The sequence below is a fragment of the Phaethon aethereus genome, assembly GCF_964289735.1.
Source record: "Phaethon aethereus genome assembly, chromosome: 33".
In the NCBI taxonomy this organism is placed as follows: domain Eukaryota; kingdom Metazoa; phylum Chordata; class Aves; order Phaethontiformes; family Phaethontidae; genus Phaethon; species Phaethon aethereus.
The window spans coordinates 731,975-749,893 of record NC_138609.1 but is presented as its reverse complement, the minus strand read 5'-3'; the positions used below and the strand labels follow the sequence as shown (position 1 = coordinate 749,893).

At 67.4% G+C, this 17,919-nt stretch overlaps 1 protein-coding gene across 1 annotated transcript; it reads left to right on the top strand.

Annotated features, from left to right (window-relative positions):
- Positions 1–883: 883 nt before the first annotated feature.
- On the top strand, positions 884–16,058 carry VARS2 (valyl-tRNA synthetase 2, mitochondrial; the record flags this gene model as incomplete). Its single annotated transcript, XM_082012231.1, has 28 exons — positions 884–1,093; positions 2,262–2,343; positions 2,441–2,541; positions 2,746–2,858; positions 5,292–5,358; positions 5,450–5,547; positions 5,662–5,743; positions 5,831–5,950; positions 6,038–6,149; positions 6,293–6,381; positions 7,887–7,977; positions 8,211–8,338; positions 9,370–9,473; positions 9,542–9,623; positions 9,700–9,776; positions 9,904–10,094; positions 10,553–10,623; positions 10,710–10,835; positions 11,600–11,704; positions 12,497–12,565; positions 12,642–12,720; positions 12,819–12,946; positions 13,024–13,176; positions 13,956–14,156; positions 14,266–14,377; positions 15,050–15,228; positions 15,668–15,769; positions 15,966–16,058. The coding sequence occupies 28 exons, from the start codon at positions 884–886 to the stop codon at positions 16,056–16,058; spliced, it is 3,165 nt and encodes a 1,054-aa protein (XP_081868357.1).
- Positions 16,059–17,919: the final 1,861 nt, after the last annotated feature.

The following is a 17,919-nucleotide window of genomic DNA, read 5'->3' as shown; positions in this document are numbered from 1 at the left end:
ACAGTACCACCAGTATCAACAGTACCACCAGTATGACCGGTGCCGCCGGCACTTGCAACCTGTGAGGGAAACGGAGCAGCGCAGTGGGGTGAGCCCCTGTTGCCCCTCATTGCACCCCCAGACCCCCTTGCCCTCCCACTGGCCCCCCCACTCCCTGTTACCCCCCCCACTGGCCCCCCCAGACCCTGTTACCCCCCCATTGCCCCCAGTCCCTGTTGCCCCCCCAACTGGCCACCCAGTCCCCACTGCCCCCCCACTGGCCACCAATCGCCCCCCCAGTCCCTGTTGCCCCCCCACTGGCCCCCCAATCCCCACTGCCCCCCATTGCCCCCCCCAGTCCCCATTGCCCCCCACTGCCCCTCCAGTCCCTGTTACCCCCCATTGCCCCCCCACTGGCCCCCCAATCCCCACTGACCCCCATTGCCCCCCCCGTCCCTGTTGCCCCCCCACTGGCCCCCCAATCCCCACTGCCCCCCATTGCCCCCCCCAGTCCCCATTGCCCCTCCAGTCCCTGTTACCCCCCATTGCTCCCCCACTGGCCCCCCAATCCCCACTGTCCCCCCCCCAATCCCTGTTACCTCCCACTGCCCCCCCAGTGCCTGTTGCCCCCCGACCCCCGCTCTGCCCCCCCCACCCCCCCAATCTGCCCCATTGCCGCCCCCCCCCCGCCCCACACTCACCCCACGCCCCTACCGCCGCCGCGGGCCCCGCCCCCTTTCTCCCGGCCTGCTCCGCGCCGGACCACGTGGGGGCGCCACCGGCCACGCCCCCCCCTCCGCTGCGTGCGTGCGTGCGTGTGTGCGTAGGGGGCCGTCACGTGAAGAGGGTCGGTCACGTGCCGGGGGGAGGCGGCCGCCTGGGTCCCGTCGCCCGCAGGTCCCCCATGGCGGCCGCCGCGCTGGCCCGAGCGCTGAGCGCCGCCCCCCGTGCCCTGCGGACACCCGTGGGGGGCCGCGCCCGCTGCAGCGGGGTCCCCCCCGCCGCCCCGCCGGGGGCCGCCCCCGAGCAGGCCCGGCTCCGCGCCCGGGAGCACAAGGAGAAGCGGCAGCGGCAGCGGCGGGAGAGAGCGGCCCTGGAGGGGGCCGGGCCCCAGGTGCGGGGAGCAGGCGGGACTGGGAGGCGCTGGGGGCAACTGGGAGCGACTGGGAGGCGCTGGGAGAGGGGCTGGGGGCAACTGGGAGAGGGGCTGGGGGACACTGGGAGCGACTGGGAGGCGCTGGGAGAGGGGCTGGGGGCAACTGGGAGCGACTGGGAGGCGCTGGGAGAGGGGCTGGGGGCTGCTGGGGGGGACCGCAGGGGCTTGGGACTGGGAGAGGGACTGGGGGACACTGGGAGAGGAGCTGGGGGACATGGGGAGCAACTGGGAGAGGGGCTCGTGGACACTGGGAGCAACTGGGAGAGGGGCTCGTGGACACTGGGAGCAACTGGGAGAGGGGCTGGGAGACACTGGGGGCAACTGGGAGAGGGACTGGGGGCAACTGGGAGAGGGGCTGGGGGCGACTGGGAGCGACTGGGAGGCGCTGGGAGAGGGGCTGGGGGCGACTGGGAGCAACTGGGAGGCGCTGGGAGAGGGGCTGGGGGCAACTGGGAGCGACTGGGAGGCGCTGGGAGAGGGGCTGGGGGCTGCTGGGGGGGACCGCAGGGGCTTGGGACTGGGAGAGGGACTGGGGGACACTGGAAGAGGAGCTGGGGGACATTGGGAGCAACTGGGAGAGGGGCTGGGGGCAACTGGGAGAGGGGCTCGTGGACACTGGGAGCAACTGGGAGAGGGGCTGGGAGACACTGGGAGCAACTGGGAGAGGGGCTGGGGGCAACTGGGAGAGGGGCTCGTGGACACTGGGAGCGACTGGGAGAGGGGCTGGGAGACACTGGGAGCAACTGGGAGCAACTGGGAGAGGGACTGGGGACAACTGGGAGAGGGGCTGGGGGCTGCTGGGGGTAACTGCAGGGGCTTGGGGCTGGGGGACACTGGGAGCAACTGGGAGGGACTGGGGGAACTGGGAGAGGGGCTCGTGGACACTGGAGGGGTTTGAGAGGACTAGGAGAGGGACCGGAGGACTGTGGGGATAACTGGGAGCAACTGGGAGGTGCTGGGGGCAACTGGGAAGGGAGGTATGCAAGTGGGAGGCGGAGGTGGGGGGACACTGGGAGCACGTGGGAAGGGCTGGAGGGTTTTTGGGGGGAGAATACCGATGTGTACCGGTTTGTACTGGTTTATACTGGTTTGTGTTGGTCTATACTGGTTTTGGGTTGCTCCACAGGCACCAACAGCCCCCCCAAAGGGCTGGACCCCGAAAACCGTTGTGGAGTATCAGCACCCCCTGGACCCCGACGGCAAGAAGGGTACGAGGGGCGATCGGGGGGGGGGCCGTGGGGCGACACGGGGGGGGGGCTGTGGGGCTGGGCCGGGGCCGCGCGGTGACACTTTTTTGGGGCGCAGCCACGGGGGTGGCGTTGCCCCCCGCTTACAGCCCCCGTTACGTGGAGGCGGCCTGGTACAGCTGGTGGGAGCGGCAGGGTCTCTTCACACCCCCCGCCTCGGTGAGTGGGGTAGAAAACACCCGTGGCGGGGGGGAGAAAACACCCATGGGAGGGGGGGAGGAGACAGCCAGCAAGGTGCCGGTACGCCATTCCTGTGCTGAGCGGTGTCCGGTCTCAGCCTTCTCCCGCGCCGAGCGGTGATTGGACTTAGCTCACTCCTGCGCCGAGTTGTGTCCGGTCTCAGCCCGCGCCTGCGTTCTGCAGGCGCCGGGGGGGGGCCGCGTGCTCAGCCTGGTGTTGCCCCCCCCCAACGTCACCGGCTCCCTGCACCTGGGCCACGCGCTCACCGTCGCCCTCCAAGATGCCCTCGTGCGCTGGTCGGTGGGGCTGGAGGGGGCAGATTGGGGTCCCGGGGTGGGGGTCTTGGGGGTATATTTGGGGCTGGGGGGGCAGATTGGGGTCACTGGGGGTATTTTGGGGGGGTTCCAAGGGGGTATTTGCGGCTGGGGGAGCAGATTGGGGTCATTTGGGATATTTTGGGGGGGGGTCTTGGGGGTATTTGGGGCTGGGGGGGCAGATTGGGGTCCTGGGGGTATTTTGGGGGGGTTCCAGGGGGTATTTGGGGCTGGGGGGGCAGATTGGGGTCACTGGGGGCATTTTGGGGGGGTTCCAGGGGGATATTTGGGGGGGGCAAATTGGGGTCACTGGGGGCATTTGGGGGGGTTCTGGGGGGATATTTGGGGTGGGGGGGGCAAATTGGGGTCACTGGGGGCATTTTGGGGGGGTTTCCAGGGGGATATTTGGGGCGGGGGGGCAGATTGGGGTCACTGGGGGCATTTTGGGGGGGTTCCAGGGGGATATTTGGGGCGGGGGGGGCAGATTGGGGTCACTGGGGGCATTTTGGGGGGGTTCCAGGGGGTATTTGGGGCTGGGGGGCAGATTGGGGTCACTGGGGGCATTTTGGGGGGGTTCCAGGGCGTATTTGGGGCTGGGGGGGCAGATTGGGGTCCTGGGGGTATTTTGGGGGGGTTCCAGGGGGATATTTGGGGTGGGGGGGGGCAAATTGGGGTCACTGGGGGCATTTTGGGGGGGTTCCAGGGGGATATTTGGGGTGGGGGGGCAAATTGGGGTCACTGGGGGCATTTTGGGGGGGTTCCAGGGGGATATTTGGGGCGGGGGGGGCAGATTGGGGTCACTGGGGGCATTTTGGGGGGGTTCCAGGGGGTATTTGGGGCTGGGGGGCAGATTGGGGTCACTGGGGGCATTTTGGGGGGGTTCCAGGGGGTATTTGGGGCTGGGGGGCAGATTGGGGTCACTGGGGGCATTTTGGGGGGGTTCCAGGGCGTATTTGGGGCTGGGGGGGCAGATTGGGGTCCTGGGGGTATTTTGGGGGGGTTCCAGGGGGATATTTGGGGTGGGGGGGGGCAAATTGGGGTCACTGGGGGCATTTTGGGGGGGTTCCAGGGGGATATTTGGGGGGGGGGCAAATTGGGGACACTGGGGGCATTTGGGGGGGTTCCGGGGGGATATTTGGGGCGGGGGGGGCAGATTGGGGTCACTGGGGGTATTTTGGGGGGGTTCCAGGGGGTATTTGGGGCTGGGGGGGCAGATTGGGGTCACTGGGGGCATTTTGGGGGGGTTCCAGGGCGTATTTGGGGCTGGGGGGGCAGATTGGGGTCCTGGGGGTATTTTGGGGGGGTTCCAGGGGGATATTTGGGGGGGGGGGGCAAATTGGGGTCACTGGGGGCATTTTGGGGGGGTTCCAGGGGGATATTTGGGGGGGGGGCAAATTGGGGACACTGGGGGCATTTGGGGGGGTTCCAGGGGGATATTTGGGGTGGGGGGGCAAATTGGGGTCACTGGGGGCATTTTGGGGGGGTTTCCAGGGGGATATTTGGGGCGGGGGGGCAGATTGGGGTCACTGGGGGCATTTTGGGGGGGTTCCAGGGGGATATTTGGGGCGGGGGGGGCAGATTGGGGTCACTGGGGGCATTTTGGGGGGGTTCCAGGGGGTATTTGGGGCTGGGGGGCAGATTGGGGTCACTGGGGGCATTTTGGGGGGGTTCCAGGGTGTATTTGGGGCTGGGGGGGCAGATTGGGGTCCTGGGGGTATTTTGGGGGGGTTCCAGGGGGATATTTGGGGCGGGGGGGCAGATTGGGGTCACTGGGGGCATTTTGGGGGGGTTCCAGGGGGATATTTGGGGCGGGGGGGGCAGATTGGGGTCACTGGGGGCATTTTGGGGGGGTTCCAGGGGGTATTTGGGGCTGGGGGGCAGATTGGGGTCACTGGGGGCATTTTGGGGGGGTTCCAGGGCGTATTTGGGGCTGGGGGGGCAGATTGGGGTCCTGGGGGTATTTTGGGGGGGTTCCAGGGGGATATTTGGGGTGGGGGGGGGGCAAATTGGGGTCACTGGGGGCATTTTGGGGGGGTTCCAGGGGGATATTTGGGGGGGGGGGCAAATTGGGGACACTGGGGGCATTTGGGGGGGTTCCGGGGGGATATTTGGGGCGGGGGGGGCAGATTGGGGTCACTGGGGGTATTTTGGGGGGGTTCCAGGGGGTATTTGGGGCTGGGGGGGGCAGATTGAGGTCCTGGGGGGAGGTCTCGGTGTGGGGGGGTGAGGGTGGGATTTGGGTTCTTAAGGGCAGATCTGGGGCTTCCGGGAGCACTTGGAGGGTCCTGAGGGGTGTGCGGGCACCCATAGGTGCCCCGGGGGTTTGGGAAGGGGTATCGGGGGGAGGGGGCCCTGGGGTCACCCATGGGTGCTTGGTGAGGGGGGGTTGCACGGGTGCCAACGCTGCCGTGGCAGGCGGCGGATGCAGGGCTGGACCGTGCTCTGGGTGCCGGGCACCGACCACGCCGGCATCGCCACCCAGGTAAGACCCCCGGGGCACCTATGGGTGCCCCCCCCCCGTGTCCCCAACGCCCCCCCCCCCCGTGTCCCCAACGCCCCCCCCGTGTCCCCAGGCGGTGGTGGAGCGCTGGCTGTGGCGCCGGCGCGGTTTACGGCGTCGCGATCTGACGCGGTCCGAATTCCTGAAGGAAGTTTGGAGCTGGAAAGAACGGTGAGGGGGGGGGGGGGCGTGGGTGACGGGGAGGGGCTGAGGGGACGCGGGCGAGGGGGTGACACCCCAAAAACGCGTCACGCGCGCGCGCACCCCCCCCCCCATTCCTTGCAGGCACGGCGACGAGATCTTGCGGCAACTGCGGGCGCTGGGAGCGTCGCTGGACTGGAGCCGCTGCGCCTTCACCATGGACCCCGTAAGCGCGGACCCCCGGGGGGTCCCCAAATGTCCCCCGTGTCCTGTGTCCCCCTGCCCTAAAATGTCCCCGCCGTCGTCCCCGCAGGGTTTCTCGCGAGCGGTGGCGGAGGCTTTCGTGCGGCTTCACCGAACGGGGTTGATTCACCGCGATCGGCGTCTCGTCAGCTGGTCCTGCGCGCTGCGCTCCGCCCTGGCCGACGTGGAGGTGAGCGCGTCCCCGAAACGTCCCCAAACGTCCCCAAGCGTCCCCAAGTGTCCCCAAAACGTCCCCGAACCCTCCGTGCCTCGGCAGGTGGAGCCCCGCGCCCTGCCGGGCCCCACGGCGCTGCGCGTCCCCGGCTGTCCCCAACCCGTCACCTTCGGCGTCCTCGTCACCTTCGCTTACCCCGTGGAGGGCGGGGACGGTGAGCGGCCGGCGGGACCCTCGCGGGGCTCCTCTCTGCGCCCGGGGGTTCCCCCCCCGCCGCGCCCAGCAACACGCTCGGACACGTGTGTTCCTCCTCTCCGTGTTCCTGGCGTGTCCCTGGCGTGTTCTCCCCGTGGCCAGGCCTGGAGCTGCTGGTGGCCACGACGCGCCCGGAGACGCTGCTGGGGGACGTGGCCGTGGCCGTGCACCCCGAGGACCCCCGCTACACGGTGAGGGGCGGGGCCGCGATGGGGCGGGGCCTCGATGGGGCGGGGCCACGAGGGCCAAGGGGCAGGGCTTCTGGCAGAGGCAAGGCTTATGGAGAGGTGTGGCTTGATGGAAGGGGTGTGGTTTGCAGGTGAGGGGCATGGCTTTATGGAAGGGGGCTTGTGGGTGTGGGTGTGGCTTTATGGAAGGGGTGTGGCTTTATGGAAGGGGTGGGGCTTTATGGAAGGGGTGGGGCTTTATGGAAGGGGTGGGGCTTTATGGAAGGGGTGGGGCTTTATGGAAGGGGTGGGGCTTTATGGAAGGGGTGGGGCTTTATGGAAAGGGGCTTGTGGGTGGGGGTGGGGCTTTATGGAAGGGGTGGGGCTTTATGGAAGGGGTGGGGCTTTATGGAAGGGGTGGGGCTTTATGGAAGGGGTGGGGCTTTATGGAAGGGGTGGGGCTTTATGGAAGGGGTGGGGCTTTATGGAAGGGGTGGGGCTTTATGGAAGGGGTGGGGCTTTATGGAAGGGGTGGGGCTTTATGGAAGGGGTGGGGCTTTATGGAAGGGGTGGGGCTTTATGGAAGGGGGCTTGTGGGTGGGGGTGGGGCTTTATGGAAGGGGTGGGGCTTTATGGAAGGGGTGGGGCTTTATGGAAGGGGTGGGGCTTTATGGAAGGGGGGGGCTTTATGGAAGGGGGGGGCTTTATGGAAGGGGGCTTGTGGGTGGGGGTGGGGCTTTATGGAAGGGGTGGGGCTTTATGGAAGGGGTGGGGCTTTATGGAAGGGGTGGGGCTTTATGGAAGGGGTGGGGCTTTATGGAAGGGGTGGGGCTTTATGGAAGGGGTGGGGCTTTATGGAAGGGGTGGGGCTTTATGGAAGGGGTGGGGCTTTATGGAAGGGGTGGGGCTTTATGGAAGGGATGGGGCTTTATGGAAGGGGTGGGGCTTTATGGAAGGGGTGGGGCTTGCGGGTGAGGGGTGGGGCTTCATGGAAGGGGTGGGGTCTGCGGGTGAGGGGTGGGGCTTCATGGAAGGGGTGGGGTTTGCGGGTGAGGGGTGTGGCTTCATGGAAGGGGTGGGGTCTGCAAGGCAGGGGTGTCCTGCAGGGGGCGGGGTTTCAGCAGCAGGGGTAGCAAAGCTTTGCAGGGATTGGTTGATGGGGTCATCATTTAGCTCTGTTCCTTTTCCTGCATCTATGGGAAAGGGGTGGGGCTTGGGCCTGGAAGGGGTGGGGCCTAATTAGGGGTCAGACCTTTACTGGCTTTGAAGGAATCTGGGGGTGTGGCCAATGGAGGGGTGGGGCTTAGAGAATGGGGTGGAGTTTTCAATCTGTGGAGGTTGTCAGGGATTGGTTAGCAGGCTATGATGTCATGAGCTAGCTCCACCCTCAAGAGGTGTCACTTGGCCCGGAGGAGTGGCACCCAGCTGCTCTTAAAGGGCCAGTGCTTGGTGGGTGGGGCCTGGCTGGGGAGGGGTGGGGTTTGCCCCCACAGAGGCGGGGCCTGCAATCACCCCGCCCCTTCCCCCAGCACCTCCACGGCCGTCACCTCCGTCACCCCTTCACGGGGCAGCTCCTGCCCGTTGTCACCGACCCCAGCGTGGAGCCCGCCCGCGGCACCGGTACTGGGCCCCGTACCGGGGCGGGGGGGTACTGGGACCAGTATGGGGACTGGGACAGCCGTAGGGCGAGGAAGCTGGCCCAGTACGGGAGCCACAGAGACTGGTCCGGGCGTGAGCGTCCCAGTTTGGGGAGGTGACCGGTCCCTCTTCATGGGGGGACACACCGGTGCTGGCGGGGGGTGACGGGAGGGGGCGCGGGTGGCAGGGGGTGACGGCGGCCCCGGTCCCCGCAGGGGCGGTGAAGGTGACGCCGGGGCACAGCCCCCCTGACCTGGCGCTGGCCCGCGCCCACGGGCTGCCCCTGCTCTCCGTCATCGGGGACGACGGCACCATGTGTCCCCCGGGTGGGGGGTGGCTCCAGGTACCGTCCTTCCCGTCCCCGTGGCCCCAGGCCTGTCCCCCGGGCTGTCCTCTGTCCCTTCCCCGCGTCCCCAGGTGTGTCTTGTCGGTCCCCGTGGCCCCAGTTCCATTCCTTGTCACTTCCCCCGCGTCCCCTCCGTCCCCGGTTCTGTCCTCTGTCCCTTCCCCGTGTCACCAGGCGTGTCCCCTCCGTCCCCGCGTCCCCTTGTCACCGTATCCCCAGTTCTGTTCCTTGTCACTTCCCCATAGTCCCTAGGCATGTCCCCGTGTCCCCTCTGTCCCCGTGTCCCCAGTTCTCTTCCCTGTCACTTCCTCATGTCCCCGCGTCCCCTCTTGTCCCCATGTCCCCAGTTCTCTTCCCTGTCACTTCCCTGTGTCCCCTCTTGTCCCTGTGTCCCCTCTTGTCCCTGTGTCCCCTCTTGTCCCTGTGTCCCCTCTTGTCCGTGTCCCCAGTTCTCTTCCCTGTCACTTCCCCTCTGTCCCCGTGTCCCTTCCGTCCCCGCGTCCCCAGTTCTCTTCCCTGTCACTTCCCCGTGTCCCCTCCGTCCACGTGTCCCCAGTTCTGTCCTCTGTCACTTCCCCATTGTCCCTAGGCATGTCCCCTCCGTCCCCTCTTGTCCCCTCCGTCCCCTCTTGTCCCCGTGTCCCCAGTTCTCTTCCCTGTCACTTCCCCTCCGTCCCCTCCGTCCCCGTGTCCCTTCCGTCCCTGTGTCCTCAGTTTTGTTCCCTGTCACTTCCCTGTGTTCCCTCTTGTCCCCGTGTCCTCTCCGTCCCCGCGTCCCCAGTTCTCTTCCCTGTCACTTCCCCGCGTCCCCTCCGTCCCCGCGTCCCCAGTTCTCTTCCCTGTCACTTCCCCGTGTCCCCTCCATCCACGTGTCCCCAGTTCTGTCCTCTGTTACTTCTCCATAGTCCCTAGGCACGTCCCCTCCGTCCCCTCCGTCCCCGCGTCCCCTCCGTCCCCGCGTCCCCAGCCCTGTCCCCTCCGTCCCCGCGTCCCCAGCCCTGTCCCCAGCCCTGTCCCCGCGTCCCCAGGGCGTCCATCGCTTCGTGGCGCGGGAGAAGGTGGTGGCCGCGCTGGCCGAGCGAGGGCTGTACCGCGGCACCCAGGACCACGCCATGACGCTCCCCGTGTGCAGGTAAGCGCCGTCCCCGCCCCGTCCCCTCCGCGTCCCCGGGGACCGAGGTGACCCCGATGTCCCCGCAGCCGCTCGGGGGACGTCGTCGAGTACCTGCTGAAGAGCCAGTGGTTCCTGCGGTGCGGGGAGATGGCGCGGCGCGCCCGCGAGGTGACGCGGGGGCCGCGGCGGGACGGGGACGCGCCCCCGACGCCCGGCTCCGTCACCTCGCCCTTTCTCGCCCCAGGCGGTGACGTCGGGGCGTCTCGAACTGGTCCCCAAATTTCACGAGAAGAACTGGAAGACGTGGATGGACAACGTCGGGTGAGACGGGGGTCGGGGAGGGGGACGCCGGGGCGTCCGCGCTGACGTCATGGGCGTCCGCGCTGACGTCATGCACATCCGCGCTGACATCACGCGCGTCCGTCTGTCGTCCTCCTCCTCCCCGCAGAGACTGGTGCCTCTCGCGGCAGCTGTGGTGGGGACACCGGGTGCCGGCGTACCGGGTGGGGGTTCCCTCGGTGGGGTCTCCCCCCGAGCACCCCGAGGGTCTCTGGGTAGTGGGGCGCAGCGAGGCCGAGGCGCGCGCCGCCGCCGCCCGCGCCCTCCGCCGCCCCCCCGACGAGCTCCAGCTCCAGCAAGGTGGGGGGGAGGGGGGGAGCACCCCAAAAGCTCCCCGGTGTCCCCACCTTGCCCCCTGCACCCTCCTGCAGCCCAAAAATTCTCCCGTCACCCTGAAAGTCTCCCTGAGCTCTTTCTCCTGTACCCCAAAACCCTCTCCGTCCCCCCGCCAGCACCCCCAGCTGTGCTCTGGCACCCCTAAATCCTCTTCCAGCACCCTAAAATCCTCCTCCAGCACCCCAAACTCCCCCCCACGTCTCCCCATCAACCCCCAGCCACCCTTCTGTCACCCCTCGCCCACTTCCAGCACCCCCAAAATCCCCCACCTGCCCCCCCGCCGGTGCCCCACGCCACCTCCAGCACCCCTTTGCTCCCCCCCCGTCCCCCCCCACCCAAACCCCTCACCCGGACTCCGAGGCCTTTTGGGGTCCCCCCCTCGAGGCTCCGAGGACTTTCGGGGTCCCCCCACCCCTTCGCAGACCCCGACGTCCTGGACACCTGGTTCTCCTCCGCGCTCTTCCCCTTCGCCGCGCTGGGCTGGCCCGAAGAGGTGAATTTGGGGGGGACGCGGGGGACACCTGGGGGGACACGGGGGACGGCGTCCCACCCCCCCGTCCCCCCTTTTTCGTCCCCCAGACCCCCGATTTTCGACGTTTCTACCCCACGAGCGTGTTGGAGACGGGTGGCGACCTCCTCTTCTTCTGGGTGGCGCGGATGGTCATGCTGGGCCAGCAGCTCACCGGCCACTTGCCCTTCTCCCAGGTCCCCCCCGATGTCCCCCCGCGTCCCCTTGGGGGTCCCCAAGGATCCCCCGTGACCCCAGCACCCCCTAAGCTCTCCCTCCTGCCGTGTCTTGCTGGTCCCCACATGTTCTTTCTTCCCTTTCTTGGTGGCGTGTCCCTTTTTGGGGGGTCCCGGTCCCTCTCTGGGGTGCCTCTGTGTCCCCAAGGGTCCCCTGTCCCCCTCTTGGGGGTCCCCAAGTGTCCTCATCCCCCCCCAAAGTCCCCCGTTCCCCTCTCGAGGGTCCCCAAGGGTCTCCCGTCACCCCTGCAACATCCCTCGTTCCCCTCTCTGGGGTCCCCAAGTGTCCCCTGTCCCCCTCTCTGGGGTCCCCAAGGGTCCGCTGTCCCCTCCCAGTGTCCCCCATCCCCATCTCAGGAGTCCCCAAGGGTCCCCTGTCCCCCCGCAATGTCCCCTGTTCCCCTGTCAGGTGTCCCCAAGTGTACCCTGTCCCCTCCCAATGTCACCTGTCCCCCTCTTGGGGGTCCCCGAGGGTCCTCTGTCCCCCTCTCAGGGGTCCCCAAGTGTCCCCTGTCCCCTCCCAATGTCCCCTGTCCTCCTTTCAGGGGTCCCCAAGTGTCCCCTGTCACCTCCCAATGTCACCTGTCCCCCTCCTGGGTGTCCCCTGTCCCCCCTCAACGTTCCCTGTCCCCCTCTCAGGGGTCCCCAAGTGTCCCCTGTCCCCATCTCTGGGGTCCCCAAGTGTCCCCTGTCCCCCCCAACACTGTCTTCCCCCTCCCCTCCAGGTCCTTCTGCACTCGCTGGTGCGCGACACCCACGGGCGCAAGATGAGCAAATCCCTGGGCAACGTCATCGATCCTCGTGATGTCATCGCCGGCGCTTCTCTCCAGGTACCGGAGACCCTACAATAACAAACCTCCACCCCACAACACAGACCCGGCCGCAAGAAATCCATCTGGAGACCCTACAATAACAAACTGGCTTTTTGGGAACCCCGCCGCGACAAACGCGTTGCTCAAACACCCTACGGCGTCCAGCGCGGTTTGGGCGGACCCTACGGCGTCCAGCGCGGTTTGGGCGGACCCTACGGCGTCCAGCGCGGTTTGGGCGGACCCTACGGCGCCAGGTCCGGTTTGGGCGGACCCTACGGTGCTCAGCACGGTTTGGGAAGACCCTACGGCGCCCAGCGCGGTTTGGGTGGACCCTACGGCGCCAGGTCCGGTTTGGGCGGACCCTACGGCGCCCAGCGCGGTTTGGGCGGACCCTACGGCGCCCAGCGCGGTTTGGGCGGACCCTACGGCGCCCAGCGCGGTTTGGGAAGACCATACCACAACAAGTCTGGATTGGGAAGACCCCACCACAACAGGCTTTGATCGGGAAGACCCTACCGCAACACGTTTTTTTGCAAGAGACCCTACAATAACAAATTATCAACTCAAAACTCTTACAAAAAGAGATTTTATTTTATTTTTTTTTGCCAACGACGCAACGATAGCAAACCCCAAGCCGGAGACCCTACAAAAACACACCCAGTTGCCGTGACTTTCTGAGAGACCTCACAATGACAAACTCCGTAGCCGCGAGAGACCCTGACAGTGGGTCACGGAGACCGCGCGGTGACAGACCTGTGACAACGCGGCTGCCACAGCCCCTTTGTTATTGTAGGGTCTCTTGTCTCGCAGGAGCTACAGGAGAGGCTCCACCAAAGGATCCTGGACCCCCACGAGCTCACAGTGGCCACGGAGGGACAGGTAGGACCCGTCCCCATCCCTGTCGCCCCCCAGAGCCCCTCCCTGGCCCCCCCTAACCCCTCCCCGGCCCCCCCAGAGGCGCCAGTTCCCCCACGGCATCCCCGAGTGCGGCACCGACGCTCTCCGCATGGCCCTGTGCTCCCACAACGTCCACGGTAAGGGGTCAAGGCAACCCCGGGACCCTCTTCCCACCCCGAGGCGGCCCTGTCCCCGCCCTGGGGACCCACCTCCGTGTCCCCAACGCTGCCCGTAGGTGACGACATCCGCCTGGACGTGGCCACGGCCTTGAACTACCGTCGCTTCTGCAACAAGATCTGGAACGCCGTCAAGTTCGTCCTCGCCGCCTTGGGGCCCCGCTTCGTCCCCCAACCCCCCGAGGAGGTACCAGGGTGGGTTGGTGGAGGTCAGGGTGGGGGTCTGTGACCCCGGGACCCCCACCCCTTTTTCTTCCTTGGCAGGTGGTGCCGCAGCACCCCATGGACCGGTGGGTGCTGAGCCGACTGGCGCAGGCGGTGGGGGAGTACGGGCGGCGGATGGAGGCCCTGGAGGTCCACGGCGCCGTGGCTGCCGTCCACCACTTCTGGCTGCGCAGCTTCTGCGACGTCTACCTGGTGGGCGGCCTTGTCCATCCGTCCTGCCTGGTCCTTGTCCGTCTGTCCTGCCTGGCCCCTCGCATCTCCTCCGGGTGTTAAACGTGTCCTGCTGAGCCTGTCCTTCCGTCTGTCCAACCCGACATGTTGTAGCTCCTTGACTCTTGTACCCAACCCATGGTTGATGCTGTCCGTTTGTCTGTCCACCCCAATCCCTTGGGTGTCCTGGAGCGTTGCCCAACCTCACCCTGTTGAACGCATCCATCTGTCTGTCCCACCCGAGACTGTTGTACACAGCCCATCTTGATGTGGTTGATGGTGTCCGTCCGTCCACCCCCATCCATCAGGTCTCCTGGAGCGTTGACCTTAGTCTGCTCTCTTGAGTGCGTCTGTCTGTCTGTCCCGCCCGACCTATTGTTGCTCCTTGGCTGTTGAACCCAACCCAACTTGACGTGGTTGTGGTGTCTGTCTGTCTGTCCACTCCAATCCGTCAGGTCCTTGAGCGTTGACCTTAGTCCGCTCTCGAGTGTGTCTGTCTGTCTGTCCCACCCCACCTGTTCAACGTTGAGCCCAACCATTACCGTGGTTGACCCCATCTGTCTGTCCGTCCCTCTTGCCATGTCCCCTTGGGCGTCAACCTTTGTTCACCCACGTCCGTCTGTCCGTCCATCCCACCACCTGCCTCTCTTCCATTGCTGCCCCTTGGTCAACTGCATCCGTCTGTCCGTCTGACCCAGCGTTCTCTCCTCAACCGCGTCCCCCTCCTCCTAACGCCCCACCTTCCGTCTGTCCGTCCGCAGGAGACGGCCAAACCGACGCTGCGGGAGCCGGGAGCCGGGGCCGAGACGCGCCGCACCCTGCTGAGCTGCGCCGAGCTGGGGCTGCGCCTCCTCGCCCCCTTCGCCCCCTTCCTCAGCGAGGAGCTCTGGCAGCGCCTCCCCCGCGCCCCCCCCGCGCCCCCCACCCTCTGCCTCGCCCCCTTCCCCGACGCCGCCCGCCTGGTGGGTGCCGCTGCCCGCGGTTGGGGGGGGGGGGGGTCCGCAAGGGGGCTGCGCCCCCCTGACCCCCCCTTGTCTCTCTGTCTTGTCTCTCTGTCTGTCCCCCCCCCAGGCTCACTGGCGCTGCCCCAAGGTGGAGGCCGAGGTGGCGGCCATGCAGGAGGTGGTGAGGGCGGCGCGAGCCCTGCGAGACACCTTCCGCCTCGGCGCCGCGCGGCCCCCCGGTGAGTGCGGAGGGTGGGGGACAAGGGGGCTGCCAGGGTTGAGGGGGACTACATGTCCCAGCAGGCACAGGGGCACCCAAGATGGCTGCCAGGGTTGAGGGGGGACTACATGTCCCAGCAGGCACAGGGGCACCCAAGATGGCTGCCAGGGTTGAGGGGGGACTACATGTCCCAGCAGGCACAGGGGCACCCAAGATGGCTGCCGGGTTTGAGGGGGACTACATGTCCTAGCAGGCACAGGGGCACCCAAGATGGCTGCCAGGGTGTGATTAAGACTGGGGGGTGATCACTGGGCACTGGGGCCCAAGATGGCTGCCAGGGCTGTGGAGGACTACAAGCCCCAGCATGCCCTGGGGTGCCCAAGATGGCTGTTGGGGTCTACATGTCCCAGCATGCCCTGGGGCAGCCAGCTAATACTAAGGTGGCTGCTGTGGAGAACTACATGTCCCAGCATGCACTTGGTTGCCTTATGCCCTAAGATGGCAGCTCTCCCTGGAGGCAGCCATGTTGTTCAGGCCTAAACAGGGAGCAGGCCTGGAGACCTGGCAATCCCAGCATGCCCTGGGTGCATGGGAGTGACCATGTTTCCCCACATGCCCCAGGTGGGGGCAGCCATGTTGGGGGGGCGGGGCCATGCTTGGAGGCGGAGCTATCCCAGCATGCCTTGCGCAGTGGCGGTGCGGTGTCCAGCAGAGACACAGGATTCGCTGACGGCGCTGGGCCCCGCCCTCCAGGCCTTGGCACAGGCGGGGCCTCTGCAGTTCCTCCCCTTGGGGGCGGAGCCTGAGCTGGGCCCTGGTTGGGTGGGGGCCCCCGCGGGCCCTGACACCCATGTCTACCTCTGCCTGCAGGTGAGTGGGGACCCAGGGCATTGTGGGACACTGGGGGACCCCAGGGCATTGTGGGAGGCTGGGGGACTTGGAGGGGGACCCCGGGGCATTGTGGGACACTGGGGGACCCCAGGGCATTATGGGAGGCTGGGGGACTTTGGGGGACTTGGAGGGGGACCCCGGGGCATCGTGGGACACTGGGGAACCCCAGGGCATTGTGGGATCATGGGGGACTTGGAGGGAGCCCCCAGGGCATTGTGGGATGCTGGGGGACCCCAGGGCATTGTGGGATGCTGGGGGACACAACAGGCCGCAGCTGACACTGGGACTTTGGGGAGCATTATGAGGACCTAGGGCATTATGGGATAGCAGGGGGGCCCTCCAAGGCATTGTGGGATAGCGGGGGACCCCTCCCAAGGCCTCACGGGCCACCGGGGCCCCCCCCGTCCCCTCCCTCCAGGGGCTGGTGGAGCCGGCGGCCGCCCGGGCCCAGCTCAGCGCGCGCAGCCGCAGCCTCCGGCGTCGCCTCCGGAGCCTCGCCCCCCCCGCCCCGCCGCAGCAGGTCCCGCGCCTTCGTTAAGCTAATTAAGCACACCCCCCCCCCATCCCTCCAGAGGGGTGCCTCATTAACCTCGTTAACGAGGCGGGGGGGTGGGGGGAAGCGCTTCATTAAGGCCGGGGGAGGGGCACCCCCTGCCTCGTGGCTTCTTCGTTAGCGCTGCCCTCGTTAACGCTTCCCCCCCCCCTTTTTTCTCCAGGTTGCCATCCTTCGCGCCGAGCTTGCCCGCCTGGCCCAAGCCCTGGAAGCCCTGGACCCCCTCGACCCCCCCCAGGACCCTGGGGCCCATTAAACCCCCTTGCAAAACCCTAACGATCCCCGCCCCGCCTCTGGCCTCGTTATTTCTATTCGGGGACGTGTCACGAGCTGCCCGTTCTCAGCTCAGGTGGGCGGGGCCCCTGGGCAGCCGGGCTCCGCCCCCTCCTCACCGCCGCGGCGGCGTGTTCCGCCATTCCCAGCCGCCGGTGGGATCCGGGAGCTGCCGGCACCCTGAAACCGGTCCCAGCCCCCCCACCCCCCAAAACCGGGCTCGTCCGCTGGTGGTGGCGGTGACATCATAACCATCGCCGCGACCCCTCGTTGGAAGCGCGATGTTGTAACCGGCACCGGGCTGTGCCCCCCGCCACGCCAGGACCCCCGGAACGACACCGGGACCCCCCCAAATTGGTCCCAGGCTCCTGCCGCTGGCTCCGGGACCCCCAGGGCCGTCACCCGCTGTCACTTCAGGTACCGGTCACCCCCCCTCCCCCAGGACCCCCCAGCCACCGCCATGGGTGTCCCCCCCCCTCCTGGGGTCTCCTCTGTCCCCCCAAGTCCCCTCTGTGTCCCCCCCCCCTCCTGAGGTCCCCTCTGTTCCCCCAAGTCCCCTCCCTGTCCCCTCTCCCCTCCTGGGGTCCCCTCTGTCCCCCCAAAACCCTCCTGCTCCTCTTGGGGTCTCCTGTGTCCCCCAAGTCCCCTCTGTGTCCCCCTGCTCCTCCTGGGGTCCCCTCTGTCCCCCCGGGTCCCTTCCCTGTCCCCCCCAATTGCTACTAGGGTCCCCTGTGTCCCCCCGACTCCCCTCCATGTCCCCCCACCTCTCCTGGGGTCCCCTCTGTTTCCCCAAGTCCCCCCCGCCTCTCCCAGGGTCCCCTCTGTCCCCCCGGGTCCCCTCCCTGTCCCCCCGATGGCCTTTCTCCCTCCCCCGGGGCTGCCCCGTGTCCCCGTGCCCCCCCCAGTGACGTCCCCGTCCCCCCCAGGTCCCTGCCCCATGGCCGAGGGGTGCTCACCCGCCGTCCCCCCTCCTCTCCTCCCCGGGGAGGCGGTGGCCACCCCCGGGGGCGTCACCACGGCCCCCCAACCCGCCGGAGCCGTCCCCCAGGGACAGAGTGACAGCGCTGTCCCCACGGACGCCGTCACCGTCACCCCCTGGGCCAGCGGCGTCACCATCACCGTCACGGCAGCCCCGGTGGACGAGGACGTCGGGGACATCGGGGACATTGGGGACAGGGACGTCCCGGTCACAAGGGACATGGGGCAGGGGGGTGTCCCAGCCCCGTGTGACAGGCACAGTGAGGACGAGGATGTCACAGCCCCAAAGGACATTGGGGATGGGGATGTCCCAGCTCTGAGGGACATTGGGGACAGGGAGGTCATGACCCTCGGGGACATTGGGGACAGGGATGTCCCAGCCTCTGGGGACAAGGACGTTGGGGACAGGGGTGTCCCCACCCCGAGGGACCTTGGGGACAGAGACATCCCAGCCCCTGGGGACAAGGACATCAGGGATGAGGATGTCCCCACCCCAAGGGACGTGGGGGACAGGGATCTCCCAGCCCCTGGAGACAAGGACATCAGGGATGAGGATGTCCCCACCCCAAGGGACACGGGGGACAGGGTTGTCACCACCCCGAGGGATGTTGGGGACAGGGATGTCCCAGCCCCTGGGGACCAGGACATCGGGGACAGGGATGTCACCACCCCGAGGGACGTTGGGGACAGAGCTGTCACCACCCCGAGGGATGTTGGGGACAGGGATGTCCCCACCCCAAGGGACGTTTGGGACAGAGACATCCCAGCCCCTGGGGACAAGGACATCAGGGATGAGGATGTCCCCACCCCAAGGGATGTGGGGGACAGGGATGTCACCACCCCAAGGGACATTGGGGACAGAGATG